The following is a 24,335-nucleotide window of genomic DNA, read 5'->3' on the forward strand; positions in this document are numbered from 1 at the left end:
GTAATTGTTATATGGGTGAAGAACTGGCAGAGAGAGGTTAATGGCAGGACTGTTAACAGTGTTGCACAGAGGGTTCTTTGAATCCAAGCTTTGGAGAGGGTGCAGGGGAGGTTTACCAGGAGGCTGCCTCAGCTTGAAGGCCTGTGGTATAAGGAGAAGTTGGACGAGCTTAGGCTGAGGAGAGAAATTTATAAGATTATGAGAGGCAGAGATAGACTAGAAAACTAGCATACTTTCCCAGGGTTGAAACGTTTAATGCTAGAGGACTTTCATTTCAGATCCAGGGGCTGGGTGGTGGGGGGAATAAGTTCAAAGGAGATTTGAATTCAAAGTTAAATTTTTTTACATCGAGTGGTGGGTGCCTGGAAATAGTTGTTTGGGGTGGTAGTGGAAGCAAATATAGAGGAGTTTAAGAGGTTCTTAGATAGGTAACTCTGTGCAGAGTGGAAGGCTATGGTAATTGTATAGAAAGAAGGGATTCATTTACTTAGGCACTGATCTACTTGTTTAATGAGTTCCTGTGCTCTACTACTTGATGTTCTATTCCCTTGCTTTTTACCTGCTGAAGTGTACAATAGGAGTCAAAAATTGTAACTTCATTGATGAAGTTGTGCAGCTGACAATGGGCTATCGTGAATTTATTCAGGGCTTCTGCCAATTAATGCAGGGTTCCTCTAGATCAGCTTCGGCAGCAGGAGCAATATTTCAGCACACTGGCAGTCTGCTCTATCACATTCCCCGACTACAGGTTCACTTATTATAGACACTAATGGCTGTGGGTAAGAATGACCTCATATAGCATTCTTTGGAGCAGTGCAGTTATCTTAATCTATTACTGAAAGTGCTTCTCTGTTCAGCCAAGGTGGCATGCAGAGCTGTAATTGTACCTGAAATGAAAATCCTGCCAGCACTCACAATTAAGTTTCACACTTGCTTCACTTCCATTTTAATACTGGGTACCAAAAGTCTGTCGGCTTCCCTAATTACCTCAGCAAATTATGAACACTTTTTGAAAAGGGGGGGAATTAAAATCATCGAATCATAAATTTCACATTAAAATATGGATATCCAAGCAACCTTCCATTTTCTGCTGTGATTGATGGCAAAAAATTCACTATTAATTGCCAGCACTTTAAAATTGTGTGTGATGTCGAATAACTGCAGACTAAACAAAACGTTGCCTACAGCTTAAGAAAATGTAACAGGCTAGACTAATTTAACCAAAACACACGATCCAGCCGGCATTTTAAAGATCTTTCATCGCGACAATAATTTCTATTTAATAATTTATAATTAAATAGCAAGGCATGCTAATTTTGGAAGTCATTGGAGCATGGAGTCTTCAATTTGGTCTTAGAAACTTGCAAACTAGTTACCGTGGTTCCACCTTTGGTAAATTAATTTAAAGCACAAAGGCAACTATAAATTAGTCACTTTCCAATACAATTGTATTTCTCTGCTACATTGACTGTCCTGCTGTACGTGCTACTTATTACTATTTACTTTAAATTGCACATTGCTCATTGAGACAGAGACATAACGATTTTTACTCCTCATGTATGTGAAGGATGCAAGAAATAAAGTCAATTCAATAAATATCATTATTAATGTATTTTATGTGAAATAAATGATCCCAAAATAACGCAAAGATTTTTAATGCCCTATTAAGACACATTGCACCATCATATTTTCTACAAGCACAGACTGCTGAAACATAGACCGTCTGGGTTATGCAGTCTGGCCAAAGAATAGTTAATGTTCTCTGTTGTTGTCTGGTAAATAAATGTGACCTTCCCATATTCTGCAAATATTGTAAAAATACTGTAAAAATTGTAAAAACACTAATTTTCTAACACAAACATAAAGCATGTCAGTGGTTTGAAAAGTGTGGTGTAATGTATTTAGACTAAATTTACTGATAATTATTGAACTTGTTATATAGAGTATTACTTGTAGATTATTAAATAAGTTTGCCATGAATTATAATGACCACTCTTATCCTTCCAAGATTGATATTTAATCAGTTAGTGCTCTCAACTGAAAGAGGGAAGAAAGTATATCTGCATTGCTATGAGCAAACACTATTTTAATTTTATCCTTAGAACATGTTCCAAGTATTTTCTGTACAATATATGAAATGAAAGTGTCATTCTTGAGTTAAAGTCATTACCACAGCCAAAATTGCAGCTTATTTCCTAAGGGTATTTTAATTTTAATTCACAAGCACAGAGTTACGCATTGCTATTTCTTATGTCTTGATTACTGAATTAATATTTTACTAATGAAATGTTCTCATTGCTATAGGAAATGAGAAAAACAATTTCAAACAGAGAAGTCCCACACAGAGCTCATGCTTGACCTGGTATCACGGGGTCTGGTGTCAATATTGAAGATTCCCAGGGTTACTCTCCTGCCTCTATAGTACTGTGCCATTGCCTCAGGTAGCTTTACCATGTTGATGAGGCAAGACACACTGAGGATTGCACCGGGTGAATCTGGCATGTTGCGAAAAGATCTGTAAGTATGTTGCTTCACTAGCCTGTGGTTAAACAACAGTTTCCAGATGTTTGTAAGGAAGACTTTACAAGGCTAACTATGCTGGGAATGACTTTGCTTTGACTGAATTCTGGTCTGTTGAACAATGCTTCAAGGTTTTCCTTTTTTTTATTTCTGTTATAATGTAATGTTAAAAATGGGATAGCTTGATAGGCAAATTCAGAGAACAATTAAAAGTTATCTTTAAGGACGCTAAAAACATTAGTTAACATATCATCAGAGAGATAGGCTCTCCCCTGTGAACCTACCTTACATTCTAATAGGACTTCAATCTATAACCTTCAGACTCAGATATGAATTGTCAAACTGCTGAGCCGAACTGTCACTCAAACATCACAAAAGAGGACAATATTTACTTCCAAATTAACTTTAAAACTAAAATTGAGAACAACCTTGGATGGAGATTCAATAATAAATTTAACTGGAAGTTAAATCACTCTAGCTTTACTCTGATCTTTACTGGCAACACCTGTACACTTCAAATAGATTATACCATCCCATTAACTGCACACATCCATTAACATTGCTAAATTTTGCGTGAGTGAATTTCAACATTGCGAGACAGTGAAATCATGAACTGTGTGAAAATTCAGTAATAACAAGATAAAGCTGTTGAAAATACAAGCTAAGTTAGGTGAGCATAATCAATTTAGCAGAAATTGCATGAAGATAAGCCACTTACTTCACCAAATGTTTTAGCAGAAGTTCAAGCATCTCTTTGTTCTTATCCGGTAGTTTATAAACTAATGCATGAACGGCACGCACTCTGTAATTCTGATCATCTGACTCTGTAGAAAAGTTCATAGATTCAGTGTGCTGGTTGTTTTAAAACATTATATACCATTATTTCAGTTTGTTTCAGTTTGTTTGTTTCAGTTCATTACTTCTTTTGTTTAAAGAAGTATGTATTTTAAATAATTATTATATCAATGACTTAATACTCAACTGGCTCTTCATCAAGTCAACTGCAGCAAACTATTACATTAATCACCTGAACATTTGGTTCTTGAGATACTGAGGGAATAGAAATTACTCTATAAAATAATTCTCAACTTAACACAATGAAAGTACAATTGTTTCACCAATTACACTTTCCACGACTCATCTTTATTTGCTATCTCGATAGAGAGCTTAAGCATCAATGTTATTAATTAACTAGCTATCTTCATTCCTACTTTAGCTGTGTCTTTTAGCCTGCCTCTCTCCCCAGCTTATTTCTTAAAAGAAAATTTTCTTCGGTCCTTCAAGATGAAATCTAAGTCTGCTCATTAATTTTTCCATGAAGTTAAAACTGTTACTAGTCCCCCTCCCTCTTCCTGAACTTTGCACCTATAACCCTCTCTATTTTATAAACACAACAGATTCTACAGATGCAGGCAATCCTCCCTTTCCAGTCCTGATTAAGGGTCTCAATTCAAAATGTCAATTGTTTATTTATTTCCACAGATGCTGCCTGCCCTGCTGAGTTCCTCAGCATTCTGTGTGTGCTGCCCTCTCTAATTTATTTCCATAGCAGGCTCATGCCACCTCCAAGCTCATTTTGTCCATAACAACCATCTCCTCCAACCATGAACCTCAAACTTCCTTCCTTGGCCCCCATACAGGAAATGGCATTGCAGGACAGGCACTGGCATTGATAGAAGATTGGCTGACTGGCAGGAGGCAAAGAGTGGGAATAGAGTGGGTCTTTTCTGGTTGGCTGCTGGTGACTAGTCATGTTCCACAGGGCTCAGGATTGGGACTGCTTCTTTTTACGTTATATGTCAACGAATTGGATAATGGAATTGATGGCTTTGTACCCAAGTTTGCGGACAATATAAAAATAGGTGAAGGGGCAGGTAGTGTTGAGGAAGCAGGGACTCTGCAGAACGACTTAGAATGGGAGAAGGAGAAAAGATGTGGGTGATGGAATATCGTTTAGAAATGTGTAAGGTCATACACTTAGGTAGAAAGAATGAAGGTGTATACTACCTTCTAAATTCAGAGGTGCAAAGAGACTTAGGAGTCCTCATGCAGGATTCCCTAAAGGTTAACCTGCAGGATAGCTCTATCTAGGCCTTTCAATATTCGATAGCTTTTATTGACATTTCCCGCGCCCCCCCCCCCCCACCCCCCAATTCTTCTAAGCTCAGAGTACAGGCTCAGAGTCATCAAAAGCTGGCTAACCTGTGAGTCGGTGGTAAGGAAAGCAAATGCAATGCCAGCATTAATTTCAAGACGACTAGAATAGAAGAGCAAGGATGTAATGCTGAGGCTTTATAAGGCATTGGTCAGACTCCACCAGGAATATTATGAGCAGTTTCGGCCCCATATCTGAGAAAAGATGTGCTGGCATTGGAGCGGGTTCAGGAGGTTCACAAGAATGATTCTGGGAACGAAAGGGTTAACATTAACCCTTTCATTTCCCAGAATCAACCTCCTGAACCTGCTCCAGCAGTGCCAGCTTTTGCTGGCTCTGAGCCTGTACTCTGAGTTTAGAAGAATGGGGGGGGGGAAATGTCATTAAAACCTATTGAATATTGAAAGGCCTAGATAGAGTAGATGTGGAGAATGCTTCCTACAGTGGGTGAGTCTAGGACCAGAGAGCACAGCCTCAAAAAAGAGGGATGTCCATTTAGAATAGAGATGAGGAGGAATTTCTTTAGCCAGAGAGTGGTGAATCTGTGAAATTTATTGCCTCAGATAGCTGTGGAGGTCAAGTCTTATGAGGAAAGGTTGAACCATCCAGTGCTTTTCTCTTTGAAGCGAAGGACAATGAGAGCTGACTTGATAGAGTTATATAAGATAATTAAAAAACTGAGATAGAGTGGACAGCCAGCACCTTTTCACAAGGGCTGAAATGGCTAATATGATGGGGGGGGAGGGGGGGAGAGATGTCAGAAGCAGCTTTTTTTGAAAAAAAAGAGTACAGATGGATGAAAGAAAAATGGGCTGTGCAGGAGGGAAGCATGATGTTGATCTTGGAGTAGGTCAAAAGGTCAGCACAACGTTGTGTGCTGTACTGTTCTGTGTTTCATGTTATGCGTGCCAAGTTGTTTCCAAGTCCTCCACGTATGGAACAATCATATCAAGCAAAAATGCCCGGAAATGTGCAGCGGCTTTCAACAATGTATAATGTAGACTTGGATGTCCATGCCTCTACACTGAGCTGTAAATGTGTGACGAGTGAATATTGGTCATTCTGCAAGAAAGCCTTTACAATAGTCAAAAGACCTACTTTGCTGTGAATTAAAATAGACTGCTCAAGCTTGGGGGGGGCGGGGGGGTTCATGGAGCTTAGCAATTCCAAATGCCTATTAAACAGGTCCATATGAAATAATCACAATACATCATGAAAATTGTCTTCCTTGGGTTCCCTCCTACTGAAATATGACACAATTGATCATAAATTACTGCTCAACCAATTAAAAACCATGGGACCAATTCACCATCAAATTCACCCTACTTCTGCTTCTCTCCAGGCACCAACCAGTCCACAAAGTCCCACTCACCTCTGAGCTTCCAGAGGCTTACTTCCATCATACCACGATTCCTACAAGCTGCATCACAAGCTACCTGCTTCATTTGCTACTCAATGGCAATCTTTTGTAAGAATGGTTTTTGGAAACATAGAAAACCTACAGCACAATACAGGCTCTTCAGCCCACAAAGTTGTGCCGAACATGTCCCTACCTTGGAAATTACTAGGCTTATACATTGCCCTCTATTTTTCTAAGCTCCATCTACCTATCCAAAAGTCTCTTAAAAGACCCTATCGTATCTGCCTCCACCACCGTTGCCGGCAGCCCATACCACACACTCACCACTCTCTGAGTAAAAAACTTACCCCTGACATCACCTCAGTACCTACTCCCAAGCACCTTAAACCAGTGTCCTCTTGTGGCAGCTATTTCAGCCTTGGGAAAAAGCCTCTTATCTACACAATCAATGCCTCTCATCATCTCATACACCTCTATTAGGTCACCTCTCATCCACCGTCACTCCAAGGAGAAAAGGCTGAGTTCATTCAACCTATTCTCATAAGGCATGCTCCCCAATCCAGGCAACATCCTTGTAAATCTCCTCTGCACCCTTTCTATGGCTTCCACATCCTTCCTGTAGTGAGGCGACCAGAACTGAGCACAGTACTCCAAGTGGGGTCTGACCAGGGTCCTATAAAGATGCAACATTACCTCTCAGCTCCTAAATTCAATCCCACAATTGATGAAGGCCAATACACCATATGCCTTCTTAACCACAGAGTCAACCTGTGCAGCTGTTTTGAGCATCCTATGGACTCGGACCCCAAGATCCCTCTGATCCTCCACACTGCCAAGAGTCTTACCACTAATACTATTTTCTGCCATCATATTTGACCTACCAAAATGAACCACTTCACACTTATCTGGGTTGAACTCCCAGATAAGTTTTTGTTTGGGCTTTTCCTTGTAAAGTTGTTCAGTTGCAGGTGATGCCTTAGGCATTGATTGCAATAGAACTCAGCAGCTGCAGATCAATGCTCAAAAGTGCCATTGGCCAATTAAGTGTACAGGTTTAATGAGCGCTCTCCGGAGGAGAAGTATTTCTAGGTCTACTTCCCTTATCAATGTGCAGAAAGGAATACTGAATCTTTATTGATAATACTACTACTTACTGACAGCAGCAATTAAATCTTTATGCAACTTGTAAGTCATCAATGGCTCTACAAGACACCTAGAACAAAGAGAAAAATATCTTGTTAGGGTTAAAGCATTTTGCAACATTAAAGCAATTCCCAACTAGTTATACTAGCAATAATCTTGCAAACATTACTTATGTGCATCTTAGAATTCCCCTTAAGTAGCAAAATAATACTGCCATAAGCAAAATTGCAACAAGCGACCTTTGTGATATTTTTTCTGTAGGAAAGTAATAGGTTGGCGACCCAGATTTTACGTTGAATAATGAGTTGTACATGTTCAACACTGACCTATAAGACGCTGTTCAAATATTGCAGATTTCCCAAGACAATCACTACACCAAACCCAACTGTACCCCCAAAGGCAAATGCCTGCATTCTGACAGAATCCAAAAGGCCCAAGTCACTTAATGCTGGGGCAAAGGGTACTGGCAGAACAGGCCAAATTTAACAACCAGCTAAATCACAACTCTTTGGTTAGCTACAGCCAAGGCTTTTAGAACATTGAGACAAGCCACGTATTGCTTCAAAATCTCAGTCCCCGAGTGGCCATGTTTATTCCAGTTCAGTCCGTTCTGTTGGAAGCTGGGGATCTCGCCCTTAGGTAAGACCGAGTACAGAGTAAGTGTTTTGTCATGTTAACAGCCTGCTTGCTGCACTCACTAATCTGTGCAGACGGTCAATGAGGTTCCATGGACAAATGGAAGCTTCCCGGCAATGTCATAGCTAAATAATTCCAGTCATATTCCCAGGACATAAAAGGGGCTGTTCAGCCCATCTCTGCAGGCTCACAGAGCAGTCTCAGTAAATCACAGCTCCACAAAAATGATGTTCTGGATACAGAGGCTCATGTCCCTTGTGTTTAAAGATCAGACATGGTATCCTTTCTCTGCATTTTCCCTACCTGAGGTAGTTTTTAAGTCCACTTGTAATTGTTTTCATGTCCCACAATTCAGTGTCAAGATCCATATCAGGAGGTGCTTTCAGTGCTTAGAAAAGAACAGAAAACCTAATATATTAGGTTTTAACATCTAGAATGAATCAACCTTACAAAATGATCAAGTACATAAATATCCCATTTTTAGGATAATGAATTTGAAAAGTTTTCTAAGCAAATTATATAAAGCAACTAAACATTAATAGTGAAAAACAATACTTAAATTTAAGTTATAAATATATTTGCATATGTCTATATTTGAATGTGATGCAAAGGAATTTAAAATGCTAGGTACATTTGGTTAGACTGTGTGCATATCGTGAATATGGAATTTGCAGCATATACCATTATATTCATAATTGTATTATCATGGAATAGTTTAGTTTAGTAGTTTGGGCACATGAAATAGGTAATAACTGCTGACATTAATTGGCATGAAACTACAACTGAACTCACTCTCACAATTATAACAAGCACACACGTTCCAATCATCACAGTTCTTTAATGCAAGACTGAACATTACCTAGGGTCTGAACACCATCGATTTCTCCAACCTCGGGTACATTTCCCCCTCCACCTCCCCTCTTCATTTCCTCACACTGGCCTCTTACCTATTCTCCACACCTACCTATCATCTCCTTGGTGCCCTTCCTCCTTCCCATTCTCCTATGATTCACTCACTCCTCCTATCAGATTCCCTCTTCTCCAACCCCTTACCTTTTCCACATCACCTCCTAGCTTCTTACTTCATACTCCTTCCCCACCCACCTAGCTTCACCTATCAACAACTAGCTCATCCTCTTTCCCCTCCTGCTTTCTTTCCGGTCTCGATGAAGGGTCTCAGCCCGAAACATCGACTATTGATTCATTTCCATAGGTGCTGTTTGATTTGCTGAGTTCCTCCAGCATTTTGTCTGTGTTGCTCTGGCTTTCCAGCTTCTGCAGGATCTCGTGTTTCTGAATACCATCTAATCGATTACTCAATACTGTCTATATCTGGGCCAATACCGAGGAGCTCACTGGTATGGAGTACCAGGTTGCTTTGAAGATTTTTCTTCACAGAAAGAACTTTCTTTTCTTTCGTTCTGAGGCCCTAACTATTATTATCTCTGGTGTTCAAACCTCCAATGGCCAATTTTGAAGGGATACTCTGCCTATGCCAGTTCTCCAACCAATCCGCTGCCTCCCCCCGGCAATCCCCACCCACACACCAAACAAAGACACATTTTCCTCAATACAAGCACCCTCACTAATGAAGCTTTAGGAGTTTGCTGAGGCAAAGTCACAAAGGGCCTGGTCCTACAAGGCCTGGGATTGTAGATTCCAAGATAAACATAGCACGGAATGTTATGCACAGTAGAATATTCCCAACAAAACTGATACCAGACACTGCATAGTGATAACTCAACATGTTTTCACATATTGAAGAACACTAGGGCTGAAAATATTTGCCTTTTCCATTATTTCTAGTAATAAAAGTTAAAAGTGATGTTTTAAGTATTTTGATAGCCATGTGTAAAAATGATGCATGAGGCAAAGTGGTTCTCAGATTACTTCTATTGTTTGAAGATGTTTTGCAATTATTTGGGGGAAAGAAAAGGCCAAGTCAAATGACGTCATGAGAATTTAACTCACGTACAGGGCGGCACAGTAGCGTAGAGGTTAGCACAATGCTTTGCAGTACCAGTGACTTGGGTTCAATTCCCAATGCTGCCACCCAGGTTCAATTCTCAACACTGCCCGTAAGGAGTTTGTACGTTCTCCCCATGTTCGTGTGGGTGCTCCGGTTCCATCCCATTATCCAAAGACGTAGTGGCTGGTACATTAATTTGTCATTGTAAACTGTCCCATGATTAGGCTATGGTTAAAAGGGATTGTTGGGTGGTGCCCCTCGAAAGGCCAGAAGGGAGGGAGGGAGAGAGGTATAGATGGATAGATAGTATTGAGTGGGTTTCCTTCACTGTTGACTGCACTGTCTGATCACTAAATTTCACTGGAAATTAAAATTTTTGATTTCAGTATATTAAATTCTTAATCACTGATGCATTAATTTGCCCCTTAATCTGCATAAATGTTCAACAAAAATAACACCTAAACATCTTTGACACTCTATCCTTTCCTGTTCCTTTGAGCAGGTCCTAAACGAGAAAGCTCAACAAATATCTTACTGTGAAAAATGCACAATTTAAATTCAGGTTGTTGTTTCCCCTAGCTAGTGCAGATATGAGAAGTGGTTAATATTTACTCAAAAAATTTATTTTTACAAAAATTACCTTTAAAATTTTAAAACCACGATTATTGACCACAGTCAAAGAGTAAACATCAAAAAGGAAGATGAGTCAGTGCGCAAAACAGAAAGGATGTCCAGATGGGTCCAGATAATTAATAATTAAAGCAGAGGTCAACTGTTCTGTGGTCCTTGAGAAGATGCATTAAATTTCAATCCCAATCACCATGACTGTAATAGTGAATATCTTTCCTCAACTTTATTGCAAATAAAACCATACACCTCCAGTGTCCTTCCTCCATCTGGGAATTCTACAAAAGATGTTTGCCCTGTAACATTGTTTCTCTTCCCATAAAATGACCAACTTGCTGAGGATTTCCAACATTACTATTTTTACTTTAGATTTCCATCATCTGCAGTTTCATTCTATTTTCTTTTCCTTCAATGTCTGTTTCCCTTCTCATCTTCAAATTATCATGTCTGAAGTGCTCTCAAAGACCCAGTGTTATACTCCAGCTTATTCTTCACCTACACTCTGCTTCTTAAGCGGCATCATAAGCTGTGTGGAGCCAGGCTCTTCACATCGAGAGTAAACCATGAAGCACATTAAAGGAAAACCTTCACTGCACCAGTAATCTGCAAGGTCCTTGACCAAGTATATTATTCTTGTTCATTTAGTTTGAATTACTGGATAATCATAAAATAACTATGCTATTTCAATTATTTTGAAATAATAGGTTGATTTTGAGTGCTGGAGATAAATTTCAATTAACAGATGTGTTACATAATAAAACATAATTCTTGTTATTTAATACATATTCTAATAACGTTTTTAATTGTTGAGTTATCACTCAACTTGAAAAATGTGGTCTAATTCATGAGTATGAATTTTTTTTTTCCAGCATGTCTTTTTGGCAGGTAATCTTGTGCTTTTGGTATATAACTATGAGACATCATTCGTGCCTTCTGAATGAACTCTTATTGCCCTCAACAACTTCAAAGATTATAAAAGGATCAGGTAAAATGTAGTCCTAATTAAGTTTCAATAATATGGTCTCTTAAAGTTCTGTTCAGAGAAAGGCTGTCTAGTATAGTATTGTTTCTGATGTTGGGGAAGTCCAGAACGAGGGGTCACAGTTTAAGGATAAAGAGGAAGCCTTTTAGGACCGAGATGAGGAAAAACTTCTTCACACAGAGAGTGATGAATCTGTCGAATTCTCTGCCACAGGAAACAGTTGAGGCCGGTTCATTGGCTATATTTAAGAGGGAATTAGATATGGCCCTTGTGGCTAAAGGGATCAGGGTGTATGGAGAGAAAGCAAGTACAGGGTTCTAAGTTGGATGATCAGCCATGATCATACTGAATGGCGGTGCAGGCTCGAAGGGCCGAATGGCCTACTCCTGCACCTATTTTCTATGTTTCTATGTATAAAGAAATCAAAAACAAGAAACCAGTAGCCAGTGAATCATAGTTTTAATTTGTACAAATTAGTTGTTTAATAATGAAAGAAACTGCTTTGGAATGTACCAAAGTCTTTAATTAAGAACTTATTACTTTAAAAAATCTATTTCTTAAACTTAACTACTTTTCTTTACAAGTATTATTGTAAAACAGACCCTTTGATGCTTGGTCCGGTCTACTGCCCACGATACTCCAATGTTCACCATTGCTTTTTGTGTCCTAGTGGTCCAATCATTCTGGTTATCCGTAGATGGAGGGGGCTGTGAACTGCCATACCAGGTGGCCTTTTGACAGAGCATGCTATCAAAAGTTTGTGAACTGCATATAAGTGCCACTGATATGCACCAGCAGCTGACCTCCAGCTCATTCCTGACTTGCACAAGCACAGAAATCGGAGCAAAACAGCTCAAAAGTTGCTGCTAACTTCCAGCCTTTATTTGGGTAGATTAGTCAATTAAAATGACGAACTTTAACACTGCATGAAAGCAATGTTGCTCTAGGAATACCGTGATCCTTAAGTGCAGTAAGAATGGCTCCATCATCCAACTTCTGGGGACACTTTTAAAATTCTGTCAATGCTAATTGATTACTTTTTCACACATTAGCAGCAAATGAATGTCAGGGGTAGATCCTCTATGTAAATTATGTAAATGTGTAGCTAAAATATACCTCTACTTACACAGCACATTTCAAATAAACACATTGTTTTTTTTAAGTACAATTGTCTACCATGAAAACGTGGTTGGAATTTTCTATTAACCTGGATTCTCTAGGTTTATTCCAATTTCTCACAGTTCCATCTTCATGTTGCATGACGTCTTTCATTCCCCACGTTCATCCTTTTACTGTTCTCTACTATCAGCATCACAATCTCTTTTCTATCCTGGCTTTAGTTACTAAATCATTATGTAATTGATTTGCTATGTGTCCTGAAATAAGCAGCAACATCCTTTGACCCCTTACAATGCTTCCCGCTTGCCTTCCGAGTCTAACGATCAGCTCTCATCTCTACATTTCTGGCCGTTCTGAGCTTCATAATTAACACCATACACGTGCAATTCTCACATCATCCTTTACTGCTGAAGATGCTTTGGGGAATCCTCACTTTCTTTCATGTGGAATCCTCACATTCACTTCGACAACTCGACATTGACTTCACTACCATAAGGGAAGGGATGACTGCTGGATGTTTCAAAAGGCACAGGGAGAGAGGCGAAAGAGGTGGAGGAGTCATGTGCTAATCAATGATAGTATCACAACTGCAGAAAGGAAGGATATTGTGGAGGGATTGGCTACTGAGTCAGTGTGGGAGGAAGTCAGCAACAGGATGGGAGGAATATTTTATAGACCCTCGTCCTCCCCAATGCAAAAGAGACACTGAGGAAAGCATCAGTAGGCAGATTTTGGAAAGGTGAAAAAATAACAGCATTGTTGTACTGAGTGACCTCAACTTTCCTAATATTTATTGGCACCTCCTTAGTGCATGAGGTTTAGATGGAACAGAATTTGTTCGGTGAGTCCAGGAAGGATTCCACACAAGATGTGGACAGCCTAACCAGGAGAGGCTAAACTGGATCTAGTACAAGGCAATGAACCTGGTTAGGTGACAGATCTCGTGGTGAGTGAGCATTTTGGAGACAGTGACAACAACCCCCTGACCTTTATCGTAGCCTTGGACAAGGATAAGAGCAGCCAGTATGGGAAAGTATTTAAATGGGGAAGGGCTAATAAGGAGGGCATTAGGCAGGAACTTTGGAGAGTAAATTGGAAACAGATGTTCTTAGTATCTCCCTCAGTGTCAAAAAAACAAAGGAGTTGATTATGGATTACAGGAGAAACGGAGACAGGCTAGCCCTTATTGACAACAATGGGACTGGAGTTGAGAGGGTGAGTGGTTTCAAGTTCCTCAGTATACACTCATCACTGAGGATCACCTGGACTGTACATACCGGCTGTGTGGTGAAAAAAGCCCAACAGCGCCCCTTTCACCTCAGATGGCTGACGAAGTTTGGCACAAGTCCCCAAATCCTCAGGACTTTCTACAGGGGCACCATCGAGTGCATCCCGACTGGCTGTGTCACCACCTGGTACAGGAACTGTACTACCCTCAATCGCAGGCCACTGCAGAGTGGTGCGGACAGCCCAGCACATCTATAGATGTGAACGTTCTTCTATTCAGGACATTTAGAGCAACAGGTGTGTAAAAAAGGTCCAGAAGATCATCAGGGACTCCAGCCATCCTAATCACAAACTGTTTCATCTGCTACCATCTGGCAAATAGTACTGCAGAATTAAGGCCAGGACCAACAGGCTCCGGGACAGCTTCTTCCACCAGGCCATCAGATGTATCAATACACATTGATCTGATTGTGTATCTGACTGTACATTGATCTGATTGCGTATCTGACCGTACACTGATCTGATTGCGTATCTGACCGTACACTGATCTGATTGCGTATCTGATCGTACACTGATCTGATTGCGTATCTGATCGTACACTGATCTGATTGTGTATCTGACTGTACATTGATCTGATTGCGTATCTGATCGTACATTGATCTGATTGCGTATCTGATCGTACATTGATCTGATTGCGTATCTGATCGTACAGTGATCTGATTGTGTATCTGACTGTACATTGATCTGATTGCGTATCTGATCGTACATTGATCTGATTGCGTATCTGATCGTACATTGATCTGATTGCGTATCTGATCGTACATTGATCTGATTGCGTATCTGATCGTACAGTGATCTGATTGTGTATCTGACTGTACATTGATCTGATTGCGTATCTGATCGTACATTGATCTGATTGCGTATCTGATCGTACATTGATCTGATTGCGTATCTGATCGTACAGTGATCTGATTGCGTATCTGATCGTAGTGATCTGATTGTGTATCTGATCGTACATTGATCTGATTGCGTATCTGATCGTACATTGATCTGATTGTGTATCTGATCGTACATTGATCTGATTGCGTATCTGACTGTACATTGATCTGATTGTGTATCTGTCTGTACATTGATCTGATTGTGTATCTGTCTGTACAGTGATCTGATTGTGTATCTGATCATACATTGATCTGATTGTGCATCTGTCTGTACAGTGATCTGATTGTGTATCTGATCGTACATTGATCTGATTGTGTATCTGATCGTAAATTGATTTGATTGTGTATCTGATTGTACATTGATCTGATTGTGTATCTGATCGTACATTGATCTGATTGTGTATCTGATCGTACAGTGATCTGATTGCGTATCTGACTGTACATTGATCTGATTGTGTATCTGTCTGTACAGTGATCTGATTGTGTATCAGACCGTACACTGATCTGATTGTGTATCTGACTGTACATTGATCTGATTGTGTATCAGACCGTACACTGATCTGATTGTGTATCTGATCGTACAGTGATCTGATTGTGTATCTGACTGTACAGTGATCTGATTGCGTATCTGATCGTACATTGATCTGATTGCGTATCTGACTGTACATTGATCTGATTGTGTATCTGTCTGTACATTGATCTGATTGTGTATCAGACCGTACACTGATCTGATTGTGTATCTGACTGTACATTGATCTGATTGTGTATCAGACCGTACACTGATCTGATTGTGTATCTGATCGTACAGTGATCTGATTGCGTATCTGACTGTACATTGATCTGATTGTGTATCTGTCTGTACAGTGATCTGATTGTGTATCAGACCGTACACTGATCTGATTGTGTATCTGATCGTACAGTGATCTGATTGTGTATCTGACTGTACAGTGATCTGATTGTGTATCTGACTGTACAGTGATCTGATTGTGTATCTGACTGTACATGCATGTATACGAAACAATTATGCATATAATTTCAGTGTTTGGACAATATCCTCTAACATTCCCCCCTTTATTGCTTGGACATTGCGACGGAGATGCAACATAACGATTTTTCTCCCTTGGACACAAGAAATAAAAATAAATAGATAGAGAAATAAATTAGGGAACTATACAATGGAAATGTGGAGGTTGTTTTAGGAGCACTTGAATGGAGTTCTGTATAGGTTTATCCCATTGAGGCAGGGAAAAGATGGTTGGATGAAGTAACCACAGTTAACAAGAGATGTGGAACATCCAGTCAAGAGGAAGAAGGATGCATGCTTACAGTTTAGGGAGCAGCATCAGACAGGGCTCTTGAGATTTGTAGAGTTGTCAGGAAGGAGCTTAAGAAGAGACGCAGGAAAACTGGAAGAAGGCATGAGAAGGCCTTGACAAGTAGGATCAAGGAAAATCCCAAGACATGCAACACATACATGAAGAACAGGATGATGACTAGAGCTAGGGTAGGACCTATCAGGGATATGCCTGGAATTGAAGAACATAAAGAAGGTGAATAACGAATATTTTTCTTCACTATTCACTAGTGAAAGGGACCTTGAAGAAGGAGAGGTCAGGTAGAACTGGCTAATGTGTCGAGGTTAAGAAAGAGGATGTGCTGAAACTTTTGAGAAACAATAGGAAAGGCAAGTCCTAGAGGTCATATGGACTACATCCTGTTACCATAGCAAGTGAGGTAAGAGATTACTGTACCATTGGCGATGATTTTCGTGACCTCCCTGGCCACAGCAGTAGTACCAGTAGATTGGAGGGTGGCAAATATCATACCTTTGTTCAAGAAAGGTTATAGGGATAATCCTGGGAATTATAGACCAATGAGTCTTACATCACTGATGGTCAAACTATTGGAGAATATTCTTAGATAGGGTTATGAGTATTTGGGGAAACATAGTCTAATTAGGGGTCGTCAGCATGGCTTTGAAAGGAACATGTTGTATCTCAGAAGCCTGGCTGACTACTTGGAGTAAGTGACAGAACAAGTTGATGAAGATAGAGTGGTGGATGTAGTGTATATGGATTTTAGTAAGGCGTTCAACAAGGTTGCTCATGGGAGGCTCATTCAGAAGGTCAGGAGGCATGGGACCAAGGCAAGCTTGGCTGCATGAATTCAGAATTCACTTTCCCACAGAAGGCAGTGGGTGATAGCAGGTGTTCTGTGTATTACAATAGAACATTGACAGGATACAGAACTGGGCTGAGAAGTGGCAGATGGAGTTCAAACCGGAAAAGTGTGAAGCGATACACTTTGGAAATTTGAACTTGAAGGCAAAGTGCAAGGTTAATGGTAGTACTCCTAACAGAGTGGAGGAACTGAGAGATCTTGGGGTTCAAGTCCATAGATCCCTCAAAGTTGCTACACACATTAACAGGGTGGCTTTAAGGAGGCATATGGAGTGTTGGACTTCATTAGCTGGGGGATTGAGTTTAAGAGCATGAGGTAATGTTGCAGCTCTATAAAACTCTGGTTAGATCACACTTGAAGTACTGCAGTTAGTTCTGGTCACCTTATTAGAGCAGGGATGTGGAAACTTTAGTGAGGGTGCAGTGGAGATTTTGCATGGTGCTGCCTGAATTAGAGAGCATGTCTGATGAATGCTTGACCAAACTGGGGCTTTTCTCCTTTGAACGAAGGCAGATAAGGGGTAACTTGATAGAGGTATACAATTTGATCAGAGCATGGGCAGCCATTGACTTTTTCCCGTGGCAGAGATGGCTAATAGGAGAGGACACACTTTTAAGATGATTGGCAGAATTTATTGTTGGAGATTTATTTTCTTACACAGTGAGTGTTAAGCACATAAGATGTCCTGCCAGCGGTGGTATTAGAGTCAGATACATTCGGGACAATTAAGAGACATATTTTTTTGAAAGAAAACCGGAGGGCTATGTAGATGGGAAGTGTTAGATTGATCTTGAAATAGGTTAAAAGGTTGGCACAACAGCATGGGCCAAAGAGCTTGTGCTATTCTATGCTTGAATTCAATGGATAGAGACCTAAATGCAGGATATCATATTATATATAAATCATTACAGCTTAACAACAAAGAATCCTCTCAGACTAATTAATTTTTGTGTAATTATAAAACTCCAGCAATGTAAAGAATTTAATAATGCACATTTCAGAAAGGTAAAAAGAAAAAAGAGTGAGGCTCACTTTCTACAGTTCCACAACTCTTCAAAACGGGTTTGAAAATGTCCCTCGCTACCTTTGCTATTTGATCCCTTAAATGCTAGTGCCAAATGTTATAACTTTTCATTAACAATAACTGCAGAATAGAACTATAAAGCTCAACTAAAATACAACAGTTAAAGCACTGATAATCCATTAACTAAATTGTGCTGCACTCTTGGTGGATCAACAAATGGCTTGCGAGGTGATGCTGCCCACAGTCCTTTTTAATTATTGTGGTCTGATCCCATGGTCCTTTTAACACACTGTGGTCTAGTTTCCAGAATTCCTTATAAACTTACTGAAAGCCAATTCCCACCCACGTTTTAAACTCCTCCAAGTATTGTTCTTAAACTCTTTTTGCAATCATTGAGGTCCCAATTCCATTCTTTTTAAACTCTTTGAGCTTCATACTAATATTCCTTTAAGACAAACCGTAGACCAGTTTTCCCATTCCCTTCAAACTCAACTAGCTCTATAAAAAAAAATTATGTTAAAAAAGAAAATTAAAAGTGTTCTGGTGCTAATAATAGTAAAATCCAATAGTCTGCAAAATCTGCCACGGTGCCAATTTATCACTACTTTCATTTTGAATTAAGCCCTTGTTAAATAAATACTACTTGCTCTTGCTCTGGGTCTCAAGTGAAAATACTACCTACATATGATTGAAACTCTAAACTCTGCATACTTTCCCAATACCCTTAAGAAAAAAATGTTCCTAGTTAGATCGAAAGCAGTTATTAATAAATGATTTCACCAGGTTTCAACTGAGGAAAGAGTGCTTAAGCACCAAGTCGCCTTATTCAAATACCCTTCAGCTAAAAATACAATTAATTCTTATAAGCAATAAAGCCATTTTGAAAACAAAATTTAAAACTTTAGCCAAATCCAGAAACTTAATGCTTGGAAAAGAAATCAGCATTTAGGAAGGCACTGCTTGACAAAGAATTAACCAATCAAGCTTTATCCACTGCATTCTAGCAATGTATTAAGGATTTCAGAAATGGCAGATCACTAACATTTTCAGGTACATTATATATGATTTGAAGCAGTATTTAAGAGACAAGGACATCATATTTTACACAATACATTTATATTCTCAATTCTATATTATTAAATAAACATATCATCTGTTCATCATTTTGAAAATCACAGTAACATCTTACCGAATACTGCGTTCATTAGCTTCTGTACTTTGGAATTTACTCCACTCATTCTGTACAATCCCATGGCATTAATACCTAAGAGAGCACATATTTTATTATGAAATATAGAAAAATGTGAATCAAACAAGCTATAAGACATTGGAGCAGAATCAGGCCATTTGGCCCATCAAGTCTGCTCCAATATCCTATCATGGCTGATTTATAATTTCTCTCAACCCATTTTTCAGCCTTCTTCCAGTAACCTTTGATGCCTTGACGAATCAAGAACTTAGCAGCCTCTGATTTAAATATATCCACTATCTTGGCCTCCACAGCCAGCTGTGGCAATGAATTCCAAACTTTCTCCATCCTCTGGCTAAAGACATTCCTCTGTATCCCTGTTCTAAATGGATATCCCTCTATTCCGAAGCTGGTCCCTCTGGCCCTAGAATCGTCTATCTGTGCTAGTATCTTTCCTGTAATACGATTGGCTCTGACCTTGTTAAGCAGCCTTATGTGCAGCACCTTGTCACACAAGTGCTTTCACATAAATTATAACAACAAAATTGCATCATCTTTAATTCCAATTTAAATCTAAAAAAGTGATGTAAAATCATGTAATTTCAAGGTTTTGCAGGTAAATTTTTTTCAATTTTGCTTACAGTATTGTTAAAGTTAAGATGTTCACTAGAAGAAATACCATTTTCCAATAGCAGGATATATTTTAATTGCAACTTTTCTGTTTGAATATGAGTAAATAATGTTTAACTTAATCATTATTTTGGAGTTAATGTACTGATACCTCCATTATGTTAATCAGTAAATGTATTTATCATTGGGAAGAGATGATGAACTCCTTTTCCAAAGTTTATAAACACAAGAGATTCTGCGACATACACAAAATGCTGGAGGAACTCTGGAAGGAACAGCAATGCTGGAGGAATATAATTTTTTTTTACAAGTGATAGGGTGGACAGAGGCAAAGTCAAGATAGATGTGAGAGCTGGCAATACAGCTAATTCTTCTAACACTTTCTACGCTACACTGACGAATGCATTGGTGCTGCTTCCTGCACCCATGCTGAACTCAAAGTTTACTTGGTCCATCTCTGACACCTCTATCCCCTTTCTCAATCTCTAATTCCATTTTTGGAGACAGACAAACTACAGATGAACTTTATAAACAACATAGGGATTACTGTCTACACAGTTCCCTTGCCCATTTGTCTCTCCCCACTGATCTCCCTCATGGCACTTACCTCTGCAAGCTACACCTGCCCCTGCATGTCCTCCCTCAACACCATTCAGGGCTGCAAACAGATGAGGCCATGTTTCATCTGGGAGTCTGTTGGGGTGTCTGACTACATGCGGTGCTCCCAGTGCGGCCTCCTCTATTTCAGAGAGAACTAATTCTATTTCAGGACCATTTCATCGAGCACCTTCACTACATCTGCCACAAAACTTTGGATTTTGTGGTGATCATGATTTCAATTTGACGACCCATTCTCATTCTGATGTGTCGGCCCTCTAATGCCACAATGAGTCCACACTCAGGTTGGAGGAGCAACTCCATCTGGGTAGCATGAATATCGATTTCTCTAACTTACAGTAATTTGTCTCCAACCCCATTCCCTTTTTTTCCATTCCCCATTCCGATTCTCCTCTCACCTCCCTCTGGTGCCTCTCCTCCTTCCCCTTCTTCCATGGTCCTCTGTCCTCTCCTATCAGATTCCTTCTCCTTCAGCCCTTTACCTCTTCTACCTATCAGCTCCCAGCTTTTTAATTCATCCCCACTCTCCCCCTCACCTGGCCTCACCCTTCACCTGCCAGCACATACTCCTTTCCCTCCACCAACCTTCCTACTCTGGCTTCGGCCTCTTCCTTTCCAGTCCTGATGAAGAGTTTTGGCCTGAAAAGTTGACGGTTTATTCCCCTCCACTGATGCTGACGGACTTGCATTTTGTGTGTGTTACACAAAGTTCAACCCTTTGTTTATAAAATACAAAGTTATCAAGCAGGCACTGTAAGTAAATAGGAAGGCAAATGGAAACCTGGCAGTTATTGAAAGGGAGGTGGAGCATTAAAGCAAAGAGGCATTGATGAAACTAGGTTTAGTCTCATATTAAAACCTAATATTGCAACCAGTTTGACAAGATTGTTGCACAGACCATATTTACCTTCTGTGGAAACCCCAGAACTAGGATGCCCATTTACTCTCTACCTCCGAACTGTGGAGGCCAAATTACTATATACTGGTTGTGGGACTGAGGTGGGGTACTCATTGGGAAAACTCACTTCAGTCCTGGGTTTCTTCACTGGTGAAGCAAACTTGAAAAGCAATTGGGTTACTCTTATCCACTGTCCTATACTCTTAGATAAGAATTCAGTAAAATGAAAAATACCCACTATGAATACATCTGTTAGGAACACATTCTATTTCAAATTACATTGACATCTCTGATCTCAGATGCTAAACAGGACACAAAATAATTATTAACATTTACTTGCAATGTGAGGTCTTAAAATGATTCTGTGATTGGTATTTACAGATTAAAAGATCTGTTACACCAGCTTAGCTCCGTATGAAAAAACCTATTGTCCAAGAATATCTCTGCCTGCTAAACAGACTCTCGGAATACAAGTGGAATGTTTGGTGAATCATATTGGTAACACAGTATAAATATTTAAAGCGTGCTCTTTTATTGAAATTCCAACATTAATCTATGAGCCAACTTTCTATCCTGTCCATCAAAGCTTCCATGAACTTCAACACAGGTGCTGGTTACAATTGCCGAGCTTCAAATCCTTATTGGAATCTACAGCATCCCTGAGTATAGGCTCCTTGAGAAAACATTCAAAGGAATTCTGCAGCTCTTCAAGCTATGCTGGAGAAGGCCCACATACTGAAGTGATTTTCTGACTGACTAAACACTGATGTGTCAAGTTACACTGTCAGCTTCTCCATTTCACTTGTTAACTGCACCACACCCTATAGGATACATTTATATTCTGTCTGCCAAACAGACTCCATCAGTTCCAATTCTCCAGCTGAAGACATTTACCCTGACCTCAACCCACTCCAAAACCTGCAAAAATAATTATTGTCTGCTTGTGGTTAGGAGTTGCTTGATTCAAGAGTCTTCTCTTTCACCAATGGTTAACCCCATTCTAAGTTACCATTCACATTCCTTCCTATTTCTAGTCAAAGCTACTTAGTTTAGCAGTAAATACCTGAAAAAAAAACAAAAAGCAAAGGAGATTTAAGTTCCAATTTAAGACTGCCTTAGGCTCACAATTCAAACTATCTTCCAAACCTCCACTTGAATCTGTTTCACTACTATTGAAAAAATGTTAGGCCGAACCCGCATTACAGACAAGCTAACCTTGCAAACCCTACTTCATCATCTTTGCAGAAGCTAATAGTTACTTAACTTTTTATCAAATTCTACCCCGAGGCCCTACTAATGATGAGCTTTAGGAGTTGCTCAACATCAACCATCTTGCGTTCAGAAACTGAGAGGACTGCACTTTCTTTTTTAATGCAGAAGACTTACGTACCAACCAGTTTTCCAGCTGCCTTCCTCATGTTACCCATCCTACCAATACCCTCATTTGTAGCTCTTGCTGCCTCTTACATCATTCCTCTCTACCTCCTGCTTCTTTTCGTCCCTCTCCCTTTTCTGCTTGATGTAAAATATCATACATGCCAACCTTAACTTAGATATTCCATACAAATTTGATTCCATAGTGCAGTATCCTGGTAGGTTGACCTCCAATTGTAATATAATTGCCAGTTTAGATGTAATTACATACACGTGTTAAGAAGCAACAGTCTGTCCCTTACCTCTCATCTCCACAGCTTCAATGCACTTCCTTACAAAATTAAAACCTGCCTCATTTAGGTACACTGTAATACAAAATTGAGTCTGTTACTTCCACAGATAATTAAAACCATGAGTTACCGAATAATCAAATATCAGCAATATTATGTTTGCTAGGTGTCTGCCTTAAATTAGGTTTCATAATATTATTGGTATTTCAGCATTAAAAGTTTTAAACTCAAGAATATTTATAACTACAGAAATATCCATGCCTGTATGTTTGATACATGTTTGAAAAATTTGCTATGTAATTAGAAATTCTATTTAATCTTTGATTATTGCTGGAGGTTGTAAAAGCAATGGAAACACAAATCACACTTACTACACCTAACATCACTTTGCTGTGAGTCCTTACAATAGAAAGCAGTTGAATGAATAAATGATTCAAATATCTTTAATATTAATTCTATAACAAAGTCTCAACATCAATACATTTCAAAAGGCAGATTAAATATTGGCTTCTCATCCTGATAGAGTCTCTATATTATATTTACTGTTGGCTTCATTGACACTAAGATTGCCTGTCAATAAAAAGAATGACTCTTCAACATCCACCAGGATGCACACAAAATGGTTGTTTGGCTGTATGCAATGTCCAGGTTGGAGAGGACAAAAAGTCAAACCATCCAAGCATAAAAGATAATTACATTTGTACATTCTTTGCAACCAAACATGGATTCACTTGCAATATTTTGATTAGTTTTCCAAATGTTCGTCAGTTTATTCAGTACTAAAATTATTATCATACTGTTGGGATGCGGGAGGAAGCTGGAACACGCGACAGAAATCCACATATCCACATGGAGAATTTTCAAATTCCACATAGACAGCACCAGAGGCCAGCTCAAATCTAGCGAAGCTGTGGCACCAACTGCTGTGCCACAGTAAAATTAGCAACTACTGTTAATTTCTGCTATCTTCTAGCATCCGAGAAAGACCAACTAAGTCAAATGTCAATTGCAAATAATTTGTATTCTACAGTTTCCAAATAAGTCACATCATTTTAATATATTTTTGTTATATGCCTATTGAAACTTTACGCTACAAAGTCTGAGAAGTTGATAATGCTTTGATAAAATTATTAACAATAGTTAAAACCATAAATCTATAATCAAAGTGCTTGCGACAAAATGAAAGTTGCATCTTTCTGGGAATGGTCATTTATTAAATATAATTCACTTAGTGAGATAAAAAAAGATTTCTTACATTCTTCCTTCTTGTTAAGAAGAGGTAGAGTGTATATCTGCAAAAAAAGTTTCATTAATAGCTTGTCAATTTTCATAATTACAAACATTTTTCAAAATAACTAGTTTTCATTTTCCTCATTGTGATCCAAAGACAACCATACCTTTAAGCATAACACTGAGACTGTAATAGCCTACTTGCTCTATAACATTCTGCAATTT

The 24,335-nt window shown here is 39.2% G+C and overlaps 1 protein-coding gene across 2 annotated transcripts in view; it reads right to left on the minus strand.

The window, feature by feature from the left end:
- The window catches only part of arhgap42a (Rho GTPase activating protein 42a), a 286,674-nt gene that overhangs the window by 27,501 nt on the left and 234,838 nt on the right, over nt 1-24,335 (minus strand). For both annotated transcript variants that reach the window (XM_073043280.1, XM_073043281.1), the window contains exons 12-17: nt 24,136-24,172; nt 22,893-22,955; nt 19,071-19,145; nt 8,118-8,202; nt 7,190-7,248; nt 3,239-3,344 (exon numbers count right to left, since the gene is read on the minus strand). In XM_073043280.1, coding sequence (XP_072899381.1) covers nt 3,239-3,344; nt 7,190-7,248; nt 8,118-8,202; nt 19,071-19,145; nt 22,893-22,955; nt 24,136-24,172 — 425 coding nt within the window. The remainder of the gene's footprint in view (nt 1-3,238; nt 3,345-7,189; nt 7,249-8,117; nt 8,203-19,070; nt 19,146-22,892; nt 22,956-24,135; nt 24,173-24,335) is intronic.

The sequence above is a fragment of the Hemitrygon akajei genome, chromosome 4, assembly GCF_048418815.1.
Source record: "Hemitrygon akajei chromosome 4, sHemAka1.3, whole genome shotgun sequence".
In the NCBI taxonomy this organism is placed as follows: domain Eukaryota; kingdom Metazoa; phylum Chordata; class Chondrichthyes; order Myliobatiformes; family Dasyatidae; genus Hemitrygon; species Hemitrygon akajei.